A 25,593-nucleotide genomic window follows, 5' to 3' on the forward strand; every position below is an offset into this window, starting at 1 on the left:
AAAAAAATTAACTTTGATCTCAGAGAAATTTTGCCTGCTAAAATGGGATATAATTATTTGAATCAAAATGTGAAATAATAATGAGACAGTTTCCAAGAGCTAGGGGAATTATGTATAGTGGTGAGCCCGTCTGCAAGAGACAGTGATTTTTCTTTCTCCTATTATCAAGCTGGATCAGAAATTCAACTCAAATGCAACCCTTCTCTAAGGAATGAAGCAAAAATGGCTTTTGTGAATAAATTCAAATAATGAATAAATCAGAGAGAACTGAAATCTGATTATGGCCAACTCACAAACAGAAAAAGACATGGTATTTTCAGGTAATACATTCACTATGAATTATTAGGTGACCTCTCCTTCGACTATCATTCTTTTCTGTCACTTCTGACCTTTACACGTTCCTCAATAGATGCCTTAACTACAAAAATATTGCTCCAAAGCATAATACTTACCATTTTCCCAATCATTGTCAGGTATGGGCCAGCATGCTGATTCACAGCAAAAAGATCAAGGAGCCGAGCATACCAAAATATTATATCCAAGCAGTAAAGTAGCCTCCCTGCAGTTTGAACAGGGGGGTCGGACCAGCGCAAGCCAAAACCAATCATAAACAGGATGATAGCTATAGAATCCGTAAAATTCCAGTATTCATAAATCCACACCTTCACTTTTTGGCGGAATTTTCCAGGTTCTGAGATAAATACCTGAGTAGAATGGGGGAAAAAAAACCCAATGAAACTCCATTAAAATCACAGATACATTCTTTAACCTTTTCTGTCTGAACTGTTTCATGATATTTGGGAATGTATCATTTTTTTCCTTTGGTTTTTTCCCAGGCCCATGTACTGCATATTGTCACTCACCGTTAACTGAGGTTTGTACTTAATCTATAGTGTCGTATTGCTCAAGTATGTCCCACCAAGTAGGATAGCTCTTCCTAAGGAAAAACAGATTCTGAGCCTGAACCCATTCATGAAAGAGCACGTTCCTCAGCAGAAAAGAGCAGCCAGTATAGAACTGTTATGCATACGTATCATTATAAATTAATGAGCATTTTCTAGAGGAATGGTCATGACCTGCAACAGCCCTTTCAAAAGCCCCTAAGTCATGGAAAGTACCAACCTAACCTTGCTGATGGGAAAATAACTAATGCCTTTTATTTCAGACTGAAAATATAAAGAAAGATCCTTGTATTCCACCAAGGACATGCTAAAAAAAGGTTGTTGGCAACTAGCAAGGTAAAGAATGAAATGTTCACTCCTTGAACTGTGAGGTGCCCCAAAGGGATTTTAAGCTTCACTGAGCAAATGTGTGAAGTGGAATCTTTGGGAGGCCCTAAATAAAACCTTTGCACATTGCGCAAGTAAGGCCAATTATGTAGTACCATGTAAGATCACACTGATAAGTACCAAGCAAAGGAGAGATTTTGAAATGTTACGCCCTGATCCTGCAAGAATTTACACATACGAACACATTAATGTAAACAAGTGATCCTACTCAATTCAGCTGGACTAACTCACATGAGGAACTAGTTGCAGGATCAGGGCCTAAGGCTTTAACAATTAGTTGATACAATCTAGAGAAATAGAGGTTTGCAGTTATATATAACGAGGCCCTCAGCAGTTAATTAGCTGCACGTATAAGACACAGTGTCCTACAAAGTCTTTGCCAGCAGACCAGAACTAGTACATGGACAAAGAAAATCAAGTAGGAGGCATTAATTTCAAAGTCTCCAATGAATGTTAATGCTAGAAAGAAGAGCTGATGTTTCTGCCGTCCCACCATCAACACAACGCAACAGCACAACAGTGATTTCCAAAGTGCTTGCTATTCCACATTCAATTCTTTTCTCAATTAGACAATCCTTGTGTAGATTTTTTCAATCTTATCTCATGCAGCCACAGAACTTGTATGTTTATCCAGTCTCCAGTATATTCCCAGCATTTCTGCTGCCCCTTGAAATCCTTCACCTCTCTCATACTGATGTCACAGTCTTCTGAGTGATCTGTTGTAACAGCATCCTTCACTCAGAACTGACTGCTTTTTTGCAGTTTTATTCCTCTAGAAGTACAGCATTTCAAATGTCATATAAAAGACAACTCACACTACTATTGTTTACTATGTGCCGATTCTACAGTGAAGATATGTCCGATCAGATACAATAATTTGGGAAATACAAAGCTGCATTTTTCCCCAGCCTGAGGTTTGGAGTGCAAGTTGTGTTCAGAAGCTCGGATCTAATCAACTGCAAATAATTGTGACTAATTTTGATTGGAATATCATTTTTCCATGCTCAGTGAATCCAGCATTAAAAGTTGATGGTAATTTTTTTCCAGTTTCGTTTATAGAGGGTCAGTTAGACTTAATGGAGAGCCATAGATCATTCTACGCATAACACTTACTAATTGATAACTATGTCCACACTCAAAGTAAGTATCCAAAGACAAATTCCATATTTGTTACAAGAAATCTAATGGTCCACTCAAAAAAATTAAGAAACAAGTGCCTACATCGAGGCTCCAAATCTCAATTCAGCACAATCACTCTCAAGCGACCTGCACGTTACCACTGGCTTTACACAGAAAAATAGAGATTTAAGGACAAATTTTAAGATGCATTTTCAAAGCCCAAGTACTGGTCTTCAAATAAAAGACTGCTCAGAAATAAATGCCCTGTATAATTCTTTCCTCTGCTAAATTCTCTACAAAAAGAATGCAGGATTTGGCATTCTTCAGTTTGTGGTATTCTCTGGTTCATAATACATCCTCTATAGACGAGAATTGTGAATGAAAAAGCTTACCTCCCTGACTTTTTCAATAGCAGTGCTGAAAATATAAATGATAACAAGCCACTCTTGCACACTCGGTCTTGGTTCCATCTTCACCAACACAGTGTAAGTGAAGAGCATGAGAAACGCCATGTACGCCATCTACAAAATACACAGTATATAATCCATATGCACAAAAATCTTCAACAAATTTCTGCAAACATATTAACAGGTGATTAGCCTGACTATATGTATTCAAACTACTGGGACACAGTCAGATTTTTGAGCCCAAAATCTTTCCTCCAGTTGTCCAAAGTATTTTTTATAGGAATACCCTTAAACACCATTTGGAAATTGGTGCTTTAGTGCTGAAAAAAAGGGAGCAGAAGACGAACCATTGCAGTGCATGATCACCTAGGCCCCAAACTCATATATGAGACAGACTATTTTATCTGCACACCTTACTTGAACGTACAGGCAGTGCTATGCTTTTAACCTAACTTTCTGTAGGAGCAAGTAACCATTCTCAAAGCTACGTGAATCACTGCTGGTTAATCAGTGCCTTCCAAAACACAGGAAGAACAATATCAGGTGGAAAGCACATATTTTAAAGGCACCAGCCCATGCTATAAAAGTATCTGAGATAATAGATTAACAACCTATAAAGCAGTTAACCACACCCTCTTAAAGGACTAACAGTTTATGTACATGATGGTCTGACTGAACAGGCAGCCTGATCTTAAACATCCTCAGCTCTACTGACACAGGGTTAATTACTAAAATTGATTTAATAAATGCATATTTCTCTATAGTAAATGATCTCCTGTAGATTAATATTCACTCCTTCAGAAAAAGTTCCTAAAGAAATGGACACGAATATCTGTAGGATATTTAAGATATTTAAGGCCAGCTTCAAATCTATCTCTACATGTGCAATTAATCACTGTAAAAAGTTGTGCTTGGGTTTTTCTTTAGTTCCTTATAATTTTTTTTTGTTCTTTTTGTTTTGTTTTTTTTAATGCAGCTGCATGACTTTAGCAGGAAAACTTTTCACTTAATTGTGAGAGAAATATTCAAATGTCTTCCCATCCACCCACACCCTTAAGTGGCTGCAAATCCATGCTAGGCAAAGTAAAAGCAGCATCAAGTGGTATTTGAAGGATGAAAGGAGGGTTTTGGCAATCCAAGTTCTAGCATGATAACCGACCGTGTGAAACCAGAACTTGACAATTGGTGCATTGTAGAACTCATAGATTTTTCTAGTGCCGGGCAGGTTTCCTTGTCCACCGTCTACTTGGCTTTCATCAGACTTCTGAGCAACCTTCTCCACATCATAATCCTTCTTTAAAAGGAAACAGCATTTTAAAAGTAAGAAACCATAGTCTATGATTGCAAAGGTTGTGTCATGTTAGAGGGAAGACAGGCACAGATGTTTAAGCTTTGTTCTGAATATATAAACCATTACTGTAGCTTGACTTTGTCTGGTTACAACCCTCTCGTTTGCAACAATTAACATGCACACTTTTCCACTATAAATACTCATTTAGAGTTTGCTTTTATGACTACAGGCAGTGGACTGGGCGTCAGCAGACCTGAATCCACCCCTATTTCTGTCACACATTTAAATCTTTAAGCAAAAAGTCACTTAATCACTCTGTGTCTCACTTTCCCTATCTGTGAAATACAGATAAATAACAACTCCCAAGAGGACATAACTGTGTTAGCTAGAACTCCACTGACAACTGTGGCACATTCTGAAATAAAGGAATGAGCATCACATTTCCACTCATGTGTACAGTCACACAGAAAATCTCAAGACAGTGAAATTCTAAATACAGAATCTAATTGCTATTTTTGATGTATTGTATGCCTGATTAGAACATGAGGATGAAATAAGTAGTCTCTTACAAAGATCTGCCTACAAAAAACACAGGTAACTTCTTTATTATCTTCAGTAAAATAAAAACAAACAAACAAAAAAAGCAAACACACTTGATTCTGTATCCAGAGTTTGACACTTGTCCAGGTACCCCTGTGAAAGTACAAATACCTGATTGCCGCTGAAGCCTAAGAAAAGTTGCAGACACACAGCAGTGGGCAACTGACAAAACCAGAAGGTACTGAAAGGAGTTTTCAGAGATGAAGCAGAGAGGCCTGGGGGAACTATAAATAGCTAATAGCTGGGCAAGGCTGAGGGAACCAAACTACCTTGTTCAGTTTTGTTTCAATGCTGGCCAATTGCCTTGGCTAATATCAATGCTGAAACTTACTGCTACTAGACATCTGCAGTATAGCACTTTTTATGTGACATATTTATCCCTACTACACAACATTTCCTTGGATTACCTGGGGAAAACTCTTTTTTTTTCATCGTATTAGACTCAGAAAAGTGCTGAACCAGAGAATTTGATACACAGAATCATCCCAATGTGTTAACATCAGATCCTCCAAGGTGAAGGGGAGAATTTGTCCCATGAAAGAGTGAAATTTCCAGCTGCAGGAGGTCACTGGAATTTATGACTGTGTGTGAAAGATGCTCTGTATGGCACATGTACACTCTTGAAATTTTCTGTACATTTTTTATATCAGAGTATTTAAGAAAAAGCGGTAGCTCGGGCTTTTGTTTTCAACAACACTCTATATTAGCTAAAATCAGAAGTCAAGCTTATTGCTAGTGACAGAAGGAAGCAGCCCTGTCTGAGGCAGGTCAGAAAAGCGCTTACGCACATTGCTGTGTTGCCTTCTACCAGACTGCCGGGGTGGTTCTGCTGCACATAATTACAATTGGCCTGTCCTCTGTATCATAGTTGTTACCTAACCCCATAAAAAGCATTTTTGAACTGACTATATTAGACAGGCACTGCAGGAGATAATGGCTTCGAGCATTTTTCTGCATCAGAGAAAGAAAACGTAAGCATGGCAGTGAAAGGCTTACCATGCTGCTGCGAAAGCCCTCAATGACAATCCACTCTTTAATTTTACACAAATTGAAAGTTAACTGAGAATGTCCCAAGCAATCTACAAGGCTTATCCGCTGTAAGATAAGCAGAGCAGAGCAAAAAAGATGCCTGACAGCTCTCACTTGACAATCCTGTTTTCATTGGTTAGCACCTCACCAACATTCACCCTTTTGGACGGAAATTCTCCATGTCTGCTGTCTACCTCAAACTGAGAACTTTTGGAAATTTTCAGTTCAAGGAATGCTTTGTGGAGAATGAGAAAAAGAAAGGACAGGCAATTCTGCTTAGCAGAAGGGGGGAATTCAGGTCTTAAAAGGCAAAGACTTCACCTATGCTGGAGACTCCCCACAGACAGGCCTAAGAAGGACGTTGGTGCAACCACAGGTCCCTGCAGAGTGTTTCAGGACTAAGCTCAGGTGACTAAATCAAAAGCACAGTGCTTCTCTTGTGCTTTAAATGGCACCTCTGCCAGGCTCAAGTGATGCAGAAGTAGAGATACCCTGTTTTTCAACAAGGAGGGCAGGAGCTAGACCTCTGGAAGGGCTACGATGTAATTCAGGAAACAAAATCTCAAGGAGAGACTAAGAGCAAAGGATGGCCATAGAGGCGGGGAGAGGTTGCGGCTGAGATGTGGGGCAGAGGCTGCTGGCCAGGCAGAGCGGGAGGAAGGAGTGAGTCGGAGAGGATGGGACCTGAACTGCCTCAGTTCTGCTGTTTCCCTTGTTTGGACAGCTCGACTGGGCAACCTGAATTGAGTTTTATGGATGTCATTTTGTATATGATATGAAACCATTCTTAGATTATTTGGTATACAAGATTACATAGATATTTATCTGCAGCTTGAATAGACTTTGTGCCCTAAAATACCTGCTTAACTGGCAGACAAATTATAATCTCATTATAATTCTGTGAGGTTGAGAAGGATTTTCTCATTATGACCAAGTACAGAAGTGACACCCAGGACAGATGAAGTGACTTGTCCAAGGTCATTTCAGTCTGTATCCAAACTAGAGATCAAACCCCTACTTCTTGAGAATTGGGCCTGGACACTTCCAGCTGATCACCTCCTCCTCAATCCTCAGAATTACACTGTGGTAAACAGACAAACCCTGACACACAAATGACTGATCATCACAGACTAACCAGAGACAAGGCATCTTTAGAGCTGGCTGGGCTCTGATCCCCATGATACCATGTGAACTGGTGGAAGTCTTGAGACTGAGGCACATGAGACATTTCTGCCTTGCTTTTAAACTCCAGCATCAAGATGGTGGGAGGCAGGAGAATACTCATAATGACCTAAAAGAGAGACACAAAATTCAGGAAATTAATTCAGCAGTGATAGCATAGACCTGAGGCCATAGTCAGCCATGCATGGTGCGAGCACTGGTGCAGGGAATCTCTGTATCACACTCCTACAGCCTCCGAAGAAGTGTGTTGCTCTTGACTGTTTTGTGGCTTTGAAGAGTGTCATGGTACCTGGGGGTACTTTAGATACTGCTCCCTATGTCCAGAGGGCATTCCTCCCATCAGCAGCTCTGCCGGAGAACCAGCAATGCGGGGCAGTGAGAGCAGGTGGGGAGGGACTGAAGGGTGCTGAGAGAATGGGAACAGCAAAAAAACCCTCACAAAATGCATTCTCCTAATGTCATCCCACAGCTGCTTTTGCAAAGAAGGAAAATAGAAGCAAGTACTGTCTTCCCTCCCCGCCTTTCCCCTCCCAGATGTGCACATTCCAATCCGTGCTTAAGCACATTTGTCTGAAGCTGCATTAGACACGTTCGTAACCACAAAGACATGTATAAAGCATCTAAACAGCATCTAAATGCTCAGAAAAAGCTAGAGTGATGTGACCTTAAACCAGGAGTTCTTCCGCATCTTCAGGCGTCCCATCCACATATCGGTCAGCAGCATCTGTGTGCAAGTATGGGATACGAAAGGCCGCAGCCCCACAGACACTGCTAGTTTTAAGCAAGTTGAGTTGCTCCAGTTTTTCAGTTCATAGGTCAGCAATTTCATGGCCATCTGCTCATTTTGTTTGAATGCTTTCTCCAGCACATCTAAGGCAAGCTGCCCAAATTCCCTAGAGCAGAAAGGAATTAACAGCTAATATAACAGAGATCAGCGAAAACTCAGAATCACTGCTGCAAAGAGGTTGGTTTGAAAACTCCATTAACTAAAGTTCAGCTAACAATCTCGGTAAGTATGCCTTCTCCCATTTTTCCTGTTGCTTTATCAACATATCTAGTGAAAAATAATTTTGGGAGTAAAACTAACTGTTTAGTCCTAATCACAAGGTTTAGGATCATCCTCTTTTCTATTTTTTTATTTGTTTTGTTCTTAATCTCACTCAGCTGTCAAAATGGACCCTACGAAGTTCTGTGTATTTCCTTCAACAACAGACTCATCACCACTGTGGGCAAGCATTGCAGGCAGTTGCAAAAGCCTCTTCTTTTACACTGGCTCTTAAACATCTGTGTAGGGAAGATTCCTCAAGGAAGATACACCTTTAAATTAAGCTTTGGAGCTGCATGCAAAACAAGACAGCACATCTTATTGCACTCTGAATCTGAGGCATGATATCTACAAAGCATACAATATGTCATTAACAAGAAAAACTACGAGAAAACACTAACATGACACTACAAACTTGAAGAAAATTCTTGGTCTACTTCATTTTTTATTCACTCAATTATTTCAGCATACATTTTTCTTTAGGTCTTACACAGAGCAGGATTAAAGCACTAATTTTAGTTTGCTCATTACCATGTTACAGATTTGAAAAGTCCAACACATATGTGCCATATGGCTTTTTAACAAGTTGAACTGGAAGGGAAGCTGTAAGGGAAATTTCAGTCTTCCACTTGACCATTTAGCAGACAGTGAGCCATGCATTACTCACCTATATTTTAATTTTCAAATATGCAACTAGGCAACATACTAATATCTTTCCTTTAACTCTTGACCAGACTGCACACCAATACATAGCTCCATTATATAATATGAATAGTGGGCAGCTGAAAGTATTTCTTTTACACTCTGTAGTCCATGGCACCACTAACCTTACAAACTCTTAGTGGATTAGGAAAATATCTAACCATTCTAAGCACTGCAGAACCTTATTAACTGAAGTGAAGGGAGAACTCATACTTTGAGTACTTCTTGAGTTCTTCTGAAGTGTCATCCACCATGTTGCTCTGTTTAGCTTCATGTGCCATCGCCCTGTAGAGTTTACAAGCCACAACAGCTTTGACCATGGCTTCCTCTCCGTGCTGCCAGAAGAACATTGCCATCTTCTGCCTTTTCATTAATACTGCCCAAACCAGGAGGTCGTTATAGGGGTAGATAAAGCCAGATGACTCATAGTTCTCTGCAAAGTTTATATCCTCTTTTGATTTCTTCTTACACTTATGGAAAGCAGTGGATCTTTCCTACAATTTTTTTTTTTTTTAAAAAGAAAATCTCAATGAATGGTTAAGGTTCAGATTCATGTAAATAAAACTGCACGCAAATCTGAATTGCAAGTAGCAAACTATTTGATCGTTATATACATTTAAGTCATAAACCACAGATAGGATCACATTCAGGTTAACAATGCTAAGAAGCTGGTAACATTAGTGGAGGAAAAACACTCCTTGCTCTGTGCCCATGCCATTTATAGCCTCCCCTTCAATAGTGTCGGACAGTCTCCAAACCCCGTGATACCAAGATCCTATTTTCACTCTTTTCTTGTACTTCTGTCATGACAGGAGAAAAAGCAATCAGTAGACTGAAACATACACCATGGACTTGTGATATTTAAAGATGATTTTTACTGTCTGCCACACTTGTAATGTAAACTTGCTATACATTCATGTCTGGATATTTCTCCATTAAAGGCAAAGAAAAAGTCTTACTGATATAAGTGAGGTTGTCTCAGTGCTATAATGGGTTCATTTTGGCTCAGACTAATTCTAATAAAGCCATTTAAATTCATTCTACTTTATGTTTTGTCTGTCAGATATATGTATGTGGCGATCTTTCCTCTTTTATCATTCTTTGAAAGAATATACTCTTTCATCATTTTCCAGATATCAGAACTGTATCTCTTAGCAGGCTTACTGTAGCACTTTAATAAGCAATCATGAGAAAACATTGGGAAAGTCAGAGAATTCCTACTGTTGCTTCCAAATAAGAAGAGTTTTCACCCATGCTTGATGTTAAGAAATTTGGTGATACTACATTTCAGTGAACAAAAGCAACAAATGGATGGAAGTTAAAAAGTATCACAGGAGGAGTCTGAGCATGATTTCAACATTAAAATTGCAAGACCTGTACTTCATGAACAGTGAGCAGTAAAACGTTGCTTCCACTGGAGTTTAAGTAGAGTTATGATAACTAACAGCCTGACCAACATATGTCTAAAATCTCTCAATAAAACGATTAGCAGCCTAATATGTCTAAGCAAAGTCTAGAATAAGCAATGGTATTACCTTGTATTTGTAAGGCTGTGCTGTTCTGAAGAACTGAGAATGCAAAGTACTTTCAGCAGATCCCATTCTGCTACCCGTCTGATTACTCTGATGAAGGGAATGAGATAGGCTCTGAGAAAAACTGGAGAGCACTCTCTAGATCCGAAGGCATACCATAAAACACAAGGAGAGAACTGCAAATTAGAGATGAAGTTTGCCTGTACTTATCTCTGACTGCAATGGTGCCTGTAGAAACTGATGTTATTCAAAGACTTGTGAGTCAGCAATTGCTATAACTACCACTAGAGCTTACACCGTTAAGGAAAAAATAGCCTGTTTCACATGTAATTTAAAAAATATATATTTTTCTGAATCTCTAAATTCAAAATACTGATTTCCCAAACGGCATCCACTAATTACAACAACAACTGGGCTTGCACCAAGTTGGAATCACCCAACCTGAAAGCTCTTCTGAGTGCCTACCCTTATAAAAAGTGCCGTAAGCCCTTTAAAAGACAGAAGTTCTCTGAACTTTTTGCTGACCATTTCCTCCGAAGGATGGCATGTCTAGCATCCCTGGGCGCACTTTGTTCAGTGTTGACTGAGAGGGAAGAACGTTACCAGCAGAATCATTAACACTCTTCCCTGCAGTTCCTAGTTATACGATCATGTGGTTTCACCCATCCCTGTTAAGGTCATATTTCATGAGGATACAGTGAAGAGTGTTACAACTGCTCAAATATCTCTTTTTAAGCATTGCATTAAGCCAGTGACACACAGGAAGCTCTGTCTCTGTGTTTCTATTCACTCCAAGTAACAGTTTTCATTATTTCTTCTTATTTTCCCTGATCACCCTGAGGTTCTTCTATTAGTCATGAAAGCAGGACATGGGGATGAGAGTTTTTTGTTGTTTGTTTTTTAACATATGGAAGTACTTTAATCGAAGTCCAGTTCTACTCCAAAAACCAGGGAGAATTCTTATGCGGTAAATCTGCTCCATCTGTTATGTTGGGAATGATATTCAGCTAGTTTATTGAGAAGTTTAGGCTGTTTTCAAGTCACTGGTTTTGGAAAGTCCATGCGGAAAATGAAAGTGCTAGTATGTTTGCACACTGTTGTTCTGATGCAGTTTGTTTGTTCGTAGAGGTGATGCTACTGATAAGCAGACTTGGCACAACGCTATGCCATACAGCGAAACACCTTAAGCGTCTAGAAGGTGCAGAACGGCACGCATGTCCAAGCACAACCCCCTGCCTGCACAAAGCCACTGCACCATGGGTGCAGCATGGCACATCCAGCATGAGACTTCCCCTGCGATGACCAGTGTGTCACAGAAAAAGCTCTGCCAGGCAAACACAGCTCATTGGCCTGGGCAGGAACATGCACCACTAGCACTGAGCTGCTTCTAAAAGGTAGGACATTTGCTCAAAACTTGGGTCAGGGATCTCCATGTTGCTCTTCACTATGCCATGCTGACACGCTCTAAGTCTAATTCAATGCCTGTTGAATTCAGTATTTCTGTGATGTGGTTCCAGCTGCAAGAGCAGAAACATGTAACAGCTTCACAAAAGGGAAAATAGTGGTTGGTACAGTCAATCTTTATTGATGGACGACAGACAAAGAACACAAGCCGGCTACTGGACACAAAGGTAAATTTACTGAACTAATAGTTAATTTAACAATCACTGGTGGTCTCAGGGGGCAGGGAGTAGTTTGGGGAGGGATTTGTCTGTTTTGTTTGCAACCTCTCCACAGTTGGCAGAGAGATTCATAAAACAGACAAGCATGGCATACATTTAACAGATGCTCTTCAGACAAACCACAATGACAACCTGAGCTATTTTCAGGTGTCACATTTCAGCTCTTCTTGGTGACCAGTGGTAGCCATTTCACAGAATTTACCTTGTGTTTTCTGTAGAGATCATTGTAGAGAATTCGGAAATGCTTCCTTGTATAGCTGCTCCGATAAGCTCCACCAAGGAGGTACTCTATCACCAGCCCAATATCAATCAGTGATATCTTGTAATCCAAGGAAATGGTATTCTGAAACGCCAATGTCACAAGCATTTCATGATGCTATTATATGCAACATTCAGCCATGTCAGAGCCCTACTACTATGACGGGAGTCTGGAATAAGGTGCATCTGAGAGCTCCTGCATCTGTCAGGAAATTGTACACATTCATTAGGCATATGAAACACTCCTAGGAGGGAGAACACAGGCACATCCACATTTTCAGCCTGAAAAGTGTGATGTCTACAGTTCACTGCACCCACATGGCACAGGGATGTATACTGCAACGTTCACAAGACCACCTGCATTCAACAGTGAGGGTAATGGTTCTTCAGGTTAATCACCAACAGCCAGAGAGACTGATAAAAATCTTCTCATAACAAGAGAAAACTAGCATGGTATGATTCGCTCATTAAACTAGTTCATTAATTAAAAATGAAGAAGTGGATGAAGCATGTATTTAATGTTGTAGAGTAATTCCTGGAGACTGGTAATCTCTTGTAGAGGCTCAAGACTATCATGACAACTAGGACAGCAGCTGCACGTGCATTAGCTGTACCTTCTGAGTCTCTCACCACTTCTCTTTAAAGCACCACTGCTTCCCAGTTTACCTCCACTGTCCTTCCAAGACACAAGGTTTGTGACAAATTCTCTGAAGAACAGATTATCTTCCATGCAGATTTTAAAGATTATTGGTAAAACCTTAAACCACAACTCTTGGAAGTGAAAAATGGGCCTGTACATAGATGAAATCAGAGGCGTTATGTATTCATAGCGGTCTATACCTTTCAGACTGTGAAAAGTCATTTTCTTCATTGGACTGAGTTTTCTTTCAACAGCCTTTAGTGGCAAGCCTCAGTACAGCCAGTTAAGGCCACCCAGCCCCAGGGAACAGAAGGCACCAACATGGTGAGCACTCTGGGGCAAAAGCACGTTTCACAGGATAGAGCTTGCCAGCTCTGTCATTGAGAGTTAGGCAAGTATTTCTGACTACCTATACTTGCAGATACTTCTCTGCACTAAAAAGCATATTTTACGCTATAAGGGCAGACTGCTATGTATCTCCATTCAAATGTAGCAGCAGCAAAGCTAGTCACAGTAATGGAGAAAATATTCTGGAATCCATGGTCACATCACTCTGGTGACTGCCCTAGCTACTGTGTTACCACACTGAATAAGACTGCAACTGCACAACCTATTCACTGAGCACTTATGCGTACTTACAGAAGCTCAGGTGAAAAAGGCTTTTCAGTATTTAGGTCTGTTTGCAGGTCCCAAGTGAGTTTAGCTTACCCAACAGCATAGAAAGTTTTGAAATTGTGCACCCATTTTCTACCTGAATTCCACTATTCCAAGTGCCAAAAGCTTCCCTTTAGATCACACCCTGAGTTCTCCCAGAGTGTCCTGAGATGTAACCAGGCCATGGGTTTTAGAAGAGGGGTCATATCAAGGAGCAAATCACTTCAGTATCAGTGAGAAAGACAGATCTCTTAGCCTGGAAAAGTTCAATGTATTTTCAACACTGAGATCTTCCAGATCTATCACATAAATTAGACCTCAAATATGTCCATTAGTTTGGGAAAACACAGAAAATAGCTTGCTATGGAGACCAGAATACCCTACACCTATCTACAGAACCATCAATGGGATTGACATGAAAGTCACCCACAATAAGAAAATCATACCAGAAATACCACTACTTGAGACCACAGAACTCTGCAAACAGTCAGACTTACTGTTTTATTTTATCTTAGCATTCATACCCTGGAAAGAATTAGTCAATTAATCTAGTTTTGGATCTAGGCATCTCCTGCAGCAGAGACTAGATACAGAAAGAACAGCTCATCCCTTCCTGGCTAAGCAGTGCTGTGAGGTACAACAGATAACAGAAACACGAAATAAATTAACTGTGTAGCTAAATAACAAGGCTGCCACTAAACTACTAACGGAGCCAGCACTCCATGCAGTAGTCATCCACTGCCACCTTCTGTTCTCCTAGGCAATGCAGCACATTAAAATAATATTCTACCTTGCCACAGTATCTTTTTGTTACTGCTCAACAAGGAAAAACTTTTTTAGCTTTGGGGAAAAAAGAAAACCTTAAAGCAATGAGCATAATTACTGCACTAATTCACTAAGTCTTCTGTACAATCACTTCATAATGTCACTTTAGTAACTTGAGAAAGAGAGTCTGATCTACACGAACTGCTTGGCTTTGAAATTAAGGTACAGGACCCTTGGGAGCATTCAGTAGTAGTATGCTAGTTAATTGCTTAGGGGAATCACTGGGATGAAGCTAAAATGATTCAGTAGATATAGGAGCATAGTAATGAACCCATCACTTCTATTCCTAAAATTCCCCTGTATTACCTAGTAGCAGTGTGCCGGTGGCCACTGAAGTTCTAAGCTACCATTTTTGCTTCCCAGCCTTTCCTATGTCTATTACCTGTTTCACATCTCGAACTAGGTGATGCAAAAGTAGATTTGATGGTCCTTGTTTCTGTGGTGTGAAAAGACAATAAACAAACATGTCACTCTACATTAGAAAACTAATACAGTAAAAGAAAGCAGCTAAAAGATCTTTGGGATAAGCTACTGTGATTCAAACTCTCCCCACTCAAACTCTCCCCACAAACCTCTTCAAAAACATTTCAACACCAATCTGCAACGTCTCTACTGTCTTAAATCTTGACATATTCTAGGAAGAAGTTGGTATCACTTTGGTTAAACAACATATCATTTTCAGCAAGATAAGCATGTATCACATACCAGATTAAAATCAGAACGTATTTCTCATGGGCTTCAGGTAAGTACTCAGTCTGGTTCACGTCAATGAATCGAAAACAAAAAGCTGGGTCGCCAATCCAAAAATCCAATATTACAATCAAAAATTATCAAAAGCTGTTAATTTTCATTTTTTTTCAAAAATCCTTCATAAAAATGTGGCCTAATTATCAAATCTCTTAAGCAAAACAGTATTCTTTCCAGGCATTCTTATCTAAAGTCGTACACTGGGATTTCAAATACTCACTGTATTGTAGAGTTCTTCCAAACGAGATATGGTAAGAAAACGGTGCATGTTCACTCCATGCTCTATTAACAGCTTCACAAAATCCACACGGTCCATCACTAAAGCATCCAGCATTGCCTGTTCCAAGGCACCAACCTCCAGAAGGACAGATGTGAAGGAAAAGCTTAGGAAATTATTATCTTCATTTGGAAATAAATAAAACATTCCTGAACAGTTATCACAATGATTTTATCACAATGATTTGTCTTTACGTATATTTAAAGTGCACAGTACAAAAGAAAAATATGCTGGAGGAACCGTCTGTGTAAAAAATCCAACAGAGAGGGGGAATAAAACTGAGTCTCCATAAACTCAACGTCTGTAGAGACTTCTACAAATCTAACTTTACAACCAGACTCTGATAATACATTCCCTACTCTTTAATTCACTTCAGAAGCTAATGTATGATAATACAGGGGGCGGAGGGAAGCCTTTCTTTTTTGACATATGACAAAAGCCATTTCAAGGTACTGTATTTCAAGATCTCTCAATGGAACTTGAAGTTCTTTAAAGCAGACTTCTTTTCAAATATGAGAGAGAATCTGTGTTAGGATAAACTCTCTCAAAGACACCACGAAGCAGAGCTCTACCTACAACAGTGTCCAAATGGTGAAAGCACTCTACTCATGGCACTTGCACAGAGCTCAGCAGGATTTCTACATGCAAAATAGCAAAGGAGTTGGACTTCTGAGGTTCATATAAATCCATATAAAGAATTTCTATAGAACACATATGCACAGAAAACACAGTGGGGTGAGCAGAATGAGGACGCCGGCACACAAATGGGGCAGGTGCTAGTGCTAACTTGGCACGTGAAGTTAGTCCTTTCCACGTATGTATTTACGTTTGGCAGAACTGATACTAAAAGATGACCAATAAATGTTACAGAATTGTCACATGTGAAAAGAAAACCTGTGCACTGTTCCTGAATTATTGGTGTTTCTTCCAGAAATATCTCAAAGTGACCATTCTTGTATTCAACTTCCTCGAGCAGTCATTCCTTGTGCTGGCAGTGTGTCTAAAAAGGTTTAGACAGCCGTCTGGTAACTACTAGAATGACATTCTTTGTTGTAAAGTCCATTTGAGACTGAGCAGACATTTAAGCAGAAACATAGTTACAGCTGGTTACAATCCTTACCTTCAGAACTTTTAGGACCAGAGTTCTAAAAAGAAATGGCCACACTCTGTGCATTATTGTGCATGTTTCCTTAAAACACTTAAACAGACAGAAAAATACTTAGACCGCATGGACAATCACCGAAAAAATGCTGCTTAAATATCTAATTCAAAATTTGAACACACAACCACAATAACCATGCACAAACTGTGGACCCTGACAATTGCAGGTCTGGCAGACCCTGACAGTTGGACAGGTACTCCTCTTTAATTAAGCAAGCAACTAAGTCAAAAGCAAACTTTAAAACTGTGCTTGTGCATTTTCTTTTTTTCTTTTTTTTTCCTTCTTTACAATGCATGAAGAAAATATTGTTATTTAAGATTTTTTTTCCTGCTTAGTCGAAAGAAAAACTTGCAGGAATATACGTCATTCTGATTTTTGCTTGGAGAAGCAGCAAGAGATGTAAGGCTTGTTTATTATGAGCTCTTTACATCTTACTTGAAAGGGACAACATATTCATTATTTGACAATGACTTCTCATTCAAAATGTGCTGAACAATTGCACTGAAATAGTTATGAACAGGTACATAGATCTTTTTCAAACATATCAGAAGCAGAGGAGCGGGAGTGGGGGGACTGCCAGTGAATCTGTAAGGCCAGAGGATGATCAAGGTATAAAAGAAACATGCAAGGAGATAAGGCTATTGCAGAACTGGTAAATTAATTCATTGCTTTACTGCTCACTACAGAACATGTTAGGAAAGGTCCTACATCAAAGCTGTTCTTTATGGCAGACAAATCTGAGGGACCGTGTCAAATTGAAATGTCAGTAGAAGAGATTATAGAAGGCATCCGTAAAGTAGTAGCAAATTGTCAGGACCAGGTGGTATTCACCTAAGAGTTCCCAGGGAACTGAAGTATACCTGAAATCAGCCCCTCTAACAGCAGAATGGAAGACGGTAAAAAATATGCCAATTGTTAAAAAAGACAAAGGAGTGTACAAGTTGTCAAAGTACAGCATATTAACACAGTTACAACTTCATAAGGACAAATATAATGAAACTACACTAAGGAATAGCAATAATAGCAACATGGGTAAATACAGTAGAGTAAGAGGAAACAAGGCAGTTATTTTGTAGAATGAAATCAGAACTCCACCAGAATTTTGGCAGGAACGGTGAGGATAAGGCTGTCCAATTGATACAGTACGTTTGTATCCCCACAAAAGCTTTTGGTGATGGCTTTCTTGAAGGACTTCTGAACAAATAAAGCTGTCACAAGGCAAAAGGTCCTCCAACTGTTTAATAACTGATCAAATGGTAGGGAAAAAGAGAAAAGTCTCTAGGGAGACCAAGAAAACCCCACATATTGAATATTTACTTGACAATACTTGCTGACGATACAAAAATACCCATCAGAATAAAACTGACTGGTGGGAGGTGCAGAAAACTCTCATAATATGGGCTAACCAGTCAAAAAAGCAGGTGAAATTCAATATTGGTAAATGTGAAATAACATGCATTTGGGAAACAACTCTACCTGCACGTCAGACCTGAAATAACTCAGAAAAAAATGTTAGTGGACATATCTTCTGAAAGCATGACTATAAGTTGGATATAAATTGGAAACAAGTAAAAAAGGCATACAGATTGTTAGGATTTATACTCAGATGAATATAGAATAATCTGTAAAATATTAGTATTTCACTGAATATCCCAATGAAGAACCCCATATCTTGAATACTGGGTACAGTGCTGGTCTGCCCATCCCAAAAGATGACTTTAAGATCTGAAAAAAGTACACAGAAGAGCAGAAAAAATTGTCAGAAATACGGAAAAACTGAACAGATAATCACCTTGGTAAAGCCAGGAGTGAAGGGGGGGACTATGCAATAGTTATCTAAAATCTTCTGTGTCAAAGAGGTGGGGACTAGGAAAATTATTTTTGTTGTTTCCCATACACATATAATCATAGAATCATAGAAACATTTAGGTTGGAAAAGACCTTTAAGATCATAGAGTCCAACTGTAAACCTAACACTGCCAAATCCACCACTAAGCCATGTCCCTAAGTGCCACATCTACACATCTTTTAAGTATCTCCAGGGATGGTGACTCAACCACTTGCCTGGGCAGCCTGTTCCAATGCTTGACAACCCTTTCGGTGAAGAAATGTTTCCTAATGTCCAATCTAAACCTCCCCTGGCACAACTTGAGGCCATTTCCTCTCATCCTATCGCTTGTTACTTGGGAGAAGAGACTGACACCCACCTCGCTACAACCTCCTTTCAAGTAGTTGTAGAGAGCAATAAGGCCTCCCCTCAGCCTCCTTTTCACCAAGGAACAGAAGGCGTCAAATGAAAATATCAGGTAGCAAACAGCCACCAAAATGCAACATTGTAAGTTTAAGATCTCTTTATTTAGTAAAGCCTTTGACACCATTTCCCACAGCATTCTCCTGGAGAAACTGGCTGCTCATGGCTTGGATGGGCATGCTCTTCACTGGGAAAAAACTGGCTGGATGGCTGGGCCACAAGAGTTGTGGTGAATGGAGTTAAATCCAGTTGGTGGCCAGTCACAACTGGTGTTCCCCAGGGCTCAGTACTGGGGCCAGTTCTTTTTAATAACTTTAGCAATGATCTGGAAGAGGGGATCGAGTGCACCCTCAGTAAGTTTGCAGACGACACCAAGTTGGGTAGGAATGTTGATCTGCTTGAGGGTAGGAAGGGTCTACAGAGGGATCTGGACAGGCTGGATCGATGAGCAGAGGCCAACTGTATGAGATTCAACAAGGCTAAGTGCCGCATACTACACTTGGGTCATAACAACCCCATGCAATGCTACAGGCTTGGGGAAGAGTGGCTGGAAAGCTGCCCAGTGGAAAAGGACCTGGGGGTGTTGGTCGACAGCCGGCTGGATATGAGCCAGCAGCGTGCACAGGTGGCCAAGAAGACCAATAGCATCCTGGCTTGTATCAGAAATAGGGTAGCCAGCAGGACTAGGGAAGGGATCGTCCCCCTGTACTCAGCACTGGTGAGGCCGCACCTCAGATGCTGCGTTCAGTTTTGGGCCCCTCACTACAAGAAAGACATTGATGTGCTGGAGCGCATCCAAAGAAGAGCAACAAAGCTGGAGAAGGGTCTAGAGAACAAGTCCTATGAGGAGCAGCTGAGAGAACTGGGGTTGTTTAGTGTGGAGAAAAGGACGCTGAGGGGAGACCTTATTGCTCTCTACAGCTACCTGAAAGGAGGTTGTAGCGAGGTGGGTGTCAGTCTCTTCTCCCAAGTAACAAGCGATAGGATGAGAGGAAATGGCCTCAAGTTGTGCCAGGGGAGGTTTAGATTGGACATTAGGAAACATTTCTTCACCGAAAGGGTTGTCAAGCATTGGAACAGGCTGCCCAGGCAAGTGGTTGAGTCACCATCCCTGGAGATACTTAAAAGATGTGTAGATGTGGCACTTAGGGACATGGCTTAGTGGTGGATTTGGCAGTGTTAGGTTTACAGTTGGACTCTATGATCTTAAAGGTCTTTTCCAACCTAAATGATTCTATGATTCTGTTCCATGATTCTATGATTCTATTATTATATCATTTATACTAATTCACCAGTCAAAGCAAGTTTCACCTGCCATGCTTCTCATGTAAACACAAAGGAATGATGCAGACTCACAGACCTTGCCAACATATATCTTCAATGATAAAAATGGCAAAAGCGTAATGCTTCTCTCTTACTCCAACAGTATAGAATTTGAAGCAGAAAGAGAGATGGTGTCCCCCTTTCTTTAATATCTTACACAGATGTGCTTCAATAAAGCTTATCAACAGGTCACAGCAGAGTTGTTGAAGGCAAAAAACTAAACACAAATAAAAAGATGTACGTGCTATAAAACAATGAAAGAAGACATTGGGAAAAATACATTTTCTTCATCTAGTCAAAACATAACAGAATATTGTAAAAAAAAACATAAAGGCAAAAATACGCACACGTCATTATGTATGCACAAATCTTTTCCATATTCCATAAAAACAAAAGTCTGTTGGACAGAAATACTGTTAAGGTTATGCAGTCAAACACTCAAAAGTTATCAGATAATCCATCACCATGAATAATGGTACAATTATTCATTGCTCAATCATATACTATGTTTCCCCAGAGGGCTTAGTCTTACTCAGTTCACAGAGTAAATGATGCTCTCTTAGCAGGGAGCTATTCAACATTTTCTTCTAACTTTATTGTTCGAGGCTTGGCACATCCCTTATTAGTCACACACCGTTCAAATCATGAAAATGAAACTAACAATTTCCTTCTTTGCCTTTCAGTGAGCACTCGACACCATTTATTTTTACCAGGTTTTGTGCAAGAACATGATGTGATCATCTCCACTTCACAGATAGTGAACTGAGCCCAAAGAGGTAACAACAACAAAAAATCCCTTAATTCATAGATGCCCAATTGTAGACATCTCAGGCACAGTCCTCCATATATTCAGCCTTATACACCACAGGAAAACATGGACTGGTGATCAATAAATTCAGCTCTCTTGCTGTGTCAAACAACCAGCTACGGTCACTCAAAAAAAAAATATACCCACTGTCCATTTTCAAAAATTTACATTGTAAAGAAATTGAAAAATCAACCTTGTAATTCTTGGAAGGGAAAACTTAAAAGTAATTCTGGGAGCATCAGATATATTTTCTTGAAGGAAATATTTACTCTTACAACAAATGGGAATAGCATGTGTTGAGGTACATACAGTTTTATATTTATCATCTATAAAAATCGTACTATGTACAAAAAAACTCACTTAGGGAGGGTTATACTTAAATACTGGATTACATCTGAAAACTTGAAAAACACAATTTATAGGACTGATTCAATTGCTACTGTATGTTCTTTCACACAGATATAGTTAATGTAGGTCTAAATCATGGCTTGCCTTGATTGCAGCTCTTCCTAAGAAACAATACCTGAAATAATGCCATGATGCTATGTCACCACAGTTAATTCTACCTTTTCTCTACCTGGTAACACCATAAAGGACTGTGATTCTGTATTTCTGTATTTCTGTCTAAAGCTAGGAAAATAGAGGTAGCATTCCTTTGGAGCCTACTCCTTTGGAGAAAAGAGTACTCTGGGCTACCATGACATATCCTTGATCACCAATGATTGTCAACACAGGCTTGAGGAATACATATCCAGAAGGACCACTGAAACTATTTGGAAAAGCTAGCAGCAAAAACTACAGGAATTTTAGATATCACCTCTTCTCTGGGGAAACAAATGTGTTTGATTTTTCATCTGATGCACTCTGCAGTTGAATACTTTGCAATTTTAAGAATAATGCCCCTCCAAAATCAAAAATGATTAGTCCAGAAGACTGACTCCAAGCATCAAACTATTCCTTAATTAAAGCTTGACAAATGCAAATCATGGAAAATTAGTCATCATCATAAAGTGTAAAGCCACTGTGAAAAATAAAAGGTAATAGTACCTTCCAGTGTTGTCCATAAACTAGTATGTGTTTCTTGGCAATATCTAGCCGGTTCCAGGCCAACGCCAAATCTAGCTGATCTGAAGCAGACATCTTTGTACCTAGGAAAAAAGTAAAGGACCTAGCAGTTTTCACACATTGATGTTACTCCTTTGCTTTGAAAAGGTAAGCCAATGGGACTGTATGTCAGATGAAAACAGGTCATATTTTTAGATAGGTACCTTTCAAGAGTGCCGTCAGAATTGCCAAATCAATGTCCTGCTGATCTTCTGACTCCGCATCAAATATGGTTATCTGTTAGAATTGCAGAAGTATACTATTTGAGGTAAGGCAGAGAAGTCTGTAGTTGTTTCTTCTTGGTAAGGGCTGCAGTAGATTAAATCATACACATTTCTACACAAACAACGGCAAAGGCCCATACATGATTTTCCTTTGTTTCAGACAGAACATGTACCATTTTCCTTGTTAACGCAATGGCATCCCAGGCAAATCGGAATCAACCTACTGCATAATAACATGAGACTATTTCCTTTTGATCAGCCTTTAAAGCTGAGAAATGTAAAAATGCAACATGATTGATATCTACTCAGTTTTCAACTAGAAAGCAGACACTCAAATAAAGTAAATCAAAAAATAATAAAAACATATTGGGTGGTTTCCATTTTAGCGATCATTGCTACAATTCTCATTACTCCTGTAACAAATACTTTGTACTCCATCGTATTTGAAAAGTCGTGGCAGACTGGTGAAGTTCCCAGTGACTGGAAACGGGGAAACATAACCCCTATTTTTAAAAAGGCTAAAAAGGAAGACCTGGGGAACTACAGGCTAGTCAGTCTCACCTCTGTGCCCGGCAAGATCATGGAGCAGATCCTTCTGGAAACTGTGCTAAGGCACATGGAAAATAAGGAGGTAATTGGTGACAGCCAACATGGCTTCACGAAGGGCAAATCATGCCTGACAAATTTGGTGGCCTTCTACGACAGGGTTACAGCATTGGTGGACAAGGGAAGAGCAACTGACGTCATCTACCTGGACTTGTGCAAAGCATTTGATACTGTCCTGCACAACATCCTTGTCTCTAAATTGGAGAGATGGATTTGACAGACGGACCACTCGGTGGATAAGGAATTGGCTGGATGGTCACACTCAAAGAGTTGCGGTCAATGGCTCAAAGTGTGAGTGGAGATCAGTGACGAGTGGTGTCCCTCAGGGGTCTGTATTGGGACCAGGATTATTTAACGTCTTTGTCAGTGACATGGACAGTGGGATTGAGTGCACCCTCAGCAAGTTTGCGGATGACACCAGGCTGCATGATATGGTTGATACTCTAGAGGGAAGGGATGCCATCCAGAGGGACTTTCACAAGCTAGAGAGGTGGGCCCATGAGAACCTCATGAAGTTCAACAAGGCCAAGTGTAAGGTTCTGCATGTGGGTCGGGGCAATCCCAAACAGAGGTGCAGGCTGGGCGATGAGTGGATTTAGAGCAGCCCTGCAGAGAAGGACCTGGGGGTACTGGTGGTTGAAAAACTGGACATGAGCTGGCAAAGTGCGCTCGCAGCCCAGAAAGCCAACCATATTCTGGGCTGCATCAAAAGAAGTGTGGCTAGCAGCTCGAAGGAGGTGATTCTGCCTCTCTACTCCACTCTCATCAGACCCCACCTGGAGTACTGTGTTCAGTTCTGGGCCCCTAGTGTAAGAAAGACATGGACCTGCTCGAGCGTGTCCAGAGGAGGGCCACAAAGATGAGCAGGGGGACGGAACACCTGCCCTGTGAGGACAGGCTGAGAGAGCTGGAGTTGTTTAGCCTGGAGAAGAGAAGGCTCTTGGGGAGACCTTATAGCAGCCTTCCAGTACTTAAAGTGGGCCTACAGGAAAGATGGGGAGGGACTCTTTTATCAGGGAGTGTAGTGAGAGGATGACTGGTAACGGTTTTAAACCAAAAGAGGGTAGATTTAGATTAGATATTAGGAAGAAATTCCTTACTATGAGGGTGGTGAGGCACTGGAACAGGTTGCCCAGAGAGGTTGTGGATGCCGCCTCCCTGGAAGTGTTCAAGGCCAGGTTGGATGGGGCTTTGAGCGACCTGATCTAGTGGAAGGTATCCCTGCCCATGGCAGGGGGGTTGGGACTAGATGATCTTTAAGGTCCCTTCCAACCCAAACCGTTCTATGATTCTATGATTCTACTCGCAAATGAGCACCTGAGCTGCTAAACATGCCAGCACGTTTCAAAAGTACATTTCAATACTCAGAGACAAGTTCTAGCACAATTCTGTTATGAGTAGAAGAATGGACGATAACATTTCTAAATTACAAATAAGACACTACTAAAGAAGAAAAAAAGTAGGAATTACTTGATCTTTCCTGCGAAAACAAAGATGTTTGGCCTTTTACTAAAATCAGAAAGGCTGTCATTTCATAAGCAACCACTGAAACTTGAGAGGTTAACTAAATAGGCTCTGTGGAGCTACTCAGTAAATAAATTAGCACAGACACCTTTGTGTTATCTTTATATTAGAGATAACACCATTACTTCTACAACTGCTGTGCCCACGCCAACCCACCGCAGAAAGAGCAAAAAGGGTAACAGCAAATGAAGACGTCCTAAACTCAGAGTGTGAACCCCACTCACGGACTCTCTGTGCTCCATGCATTCCATCAAAATGTGAAATAGATGACTGGACTGTTTCTGTCCCAAGCTAAATGTGTTTTGAATCATCACTAAGACCTCTTCCTTCACTTGAGGGCGCAGCTCCCTGAAAAACAGATACACAAGCAAGAATAAGTATATTTTTAGCTACTTCTTACCAGCTCAAATGACATCTCAGCAAAAAATGAAACTTGTGCTAAGCAGAGACATATGAGAAATCTCTCTTATTTCCACTTCTCTGTTGACTTACTCCTGCCTTCTTTCAACAATACAAAGAAAAGGCATCCCATAACATAAATAATCAATCACACAGGCGTTAGTTCTGACCATACATATATACTATTGGAAATAGAACAAATGAAAAAATTAACAATTTTCAAAAGATTGTCTGTGAATATAGAGCTAAAAATCACTAAAAGTTTAGCAAACTTTTTCTTTCTTTCAATAATCACATAGGGATAAAATTAAATTCCTCATTATTTGTTCATTAGGCTTCATATCTCTCCCATCTTTTTTCCCCTCGTTTATCTTTCTGTTAACCTTTTTGTCCATATTTTTTCTTTGCTTTTGAAATGGCAGGATTTTTTTTTTAAAGATCAAAAATATGGAAGAAAAAGCGAGTGAAAAAAAAAGTTCTCAATACAACACTCTAGGGAAAAATACCACCCCCCCAAAAGACCATTTAGAAAAGGTAATAAATAAACAATTAGAATATAAAGTTTATTAAATTGTTAATTTTTTTTAAATTGGAACGAACCCAGGCCACCTTTTTAAAATTTGATTTTTTATTTAAAAAGCCCTTTTGACTTTGAAAAACTATCACAAAAATATTAATTGGCTATACATATATATATATATTTATTTCCAGTTTGGACATAAAATTTTCATCAAGGTGGGTTTAATAGAGTCTGCAGCTGAGGCTGCACTAGAGGTGACATAAAGAGTTACAGCTAGATGAGGATGACAAATCTGGGTTACCACTGGGTAAACCAAAGCCAAAGAATCTTAGTCTTCCTCCTACCCCAGCCTGAGGCTCCTACAGCAACTAACCCCAGCCCTAGTCTCAAAAG

General features: G+C 40.0%; 1 protein-coding gene across 1 annotated transcript in view; it reads right to left on the reverse strand.

Annotated features, from left to right (window-relative positions):
* TRPM6 (transient receptor potential cation channel subfamily M member 6) overlaps nt 1-25,593 on the reverse strand; it is an 85,762-nt gene that overhangs the window by 33,100 nt on the left and 27,069 nt on the right. Inside the window, exons 10-22 of the mRNA XM_050913595.1 lie at nt 24,506-24,629; nt 22,092-22,164; nt 21,871-21,971; nt 15,223-15,357; nt 14,638-14,691; nt 12,081-12,221; nt 10,200-10,334; nt 8,878-9,158; nt 7,582-7,810; nt 6,871-7,026; nt 3,975-4,109; nt 2,801-2,929; nt 453-704 (exon numbers count right to left, since the gene is read on the reverse strand). Coding sequence (XP_050769552.1) covers nt 453-704; nt 2,801-2,929; nt 3,975-4,109; nt 6,871-7,026; nt 7,582-7,810; nt 8,878-9,158; nt 10,200-10,334; nt 12,081-12,221; nt 14,638-14,691; nt 15,223-15,357; nt 21,871-21,971; nt 22,092-22,164; nt 24,506-24,629 — 1,945 coding nt within the window. The remainder of the gene's footprint in view (nt 1-452; nt 705-2,800; nt 2,930-3,974; nt 4,110-6,870; nt 7,027-7,581; nt 7,811-8,877; nt 9,159-10,199; nt 10,335-12,080; nt 12,222-14,637; nt 14,692-15,222; nt 15,358-21,870; nt 21,972-22,091; nt 22,165-24,505; nt 24,630-25,593) is intronic.

The sequence above is a fragment of the Gymnogyps californianus genome, chromosome Z (genome assembly GCF_018139145.2).
Source record: "Gymnogyps californianus isolate 813 chromosome Z, ASM1813914v2, whole genome shotgun sequence".
Lineage (NCBI taxonomy): Eukaryota > Metazoa > Chordata > Aves > Accipitriformes > Cathartidae > Gymnogyps > Gymnogyps californianus.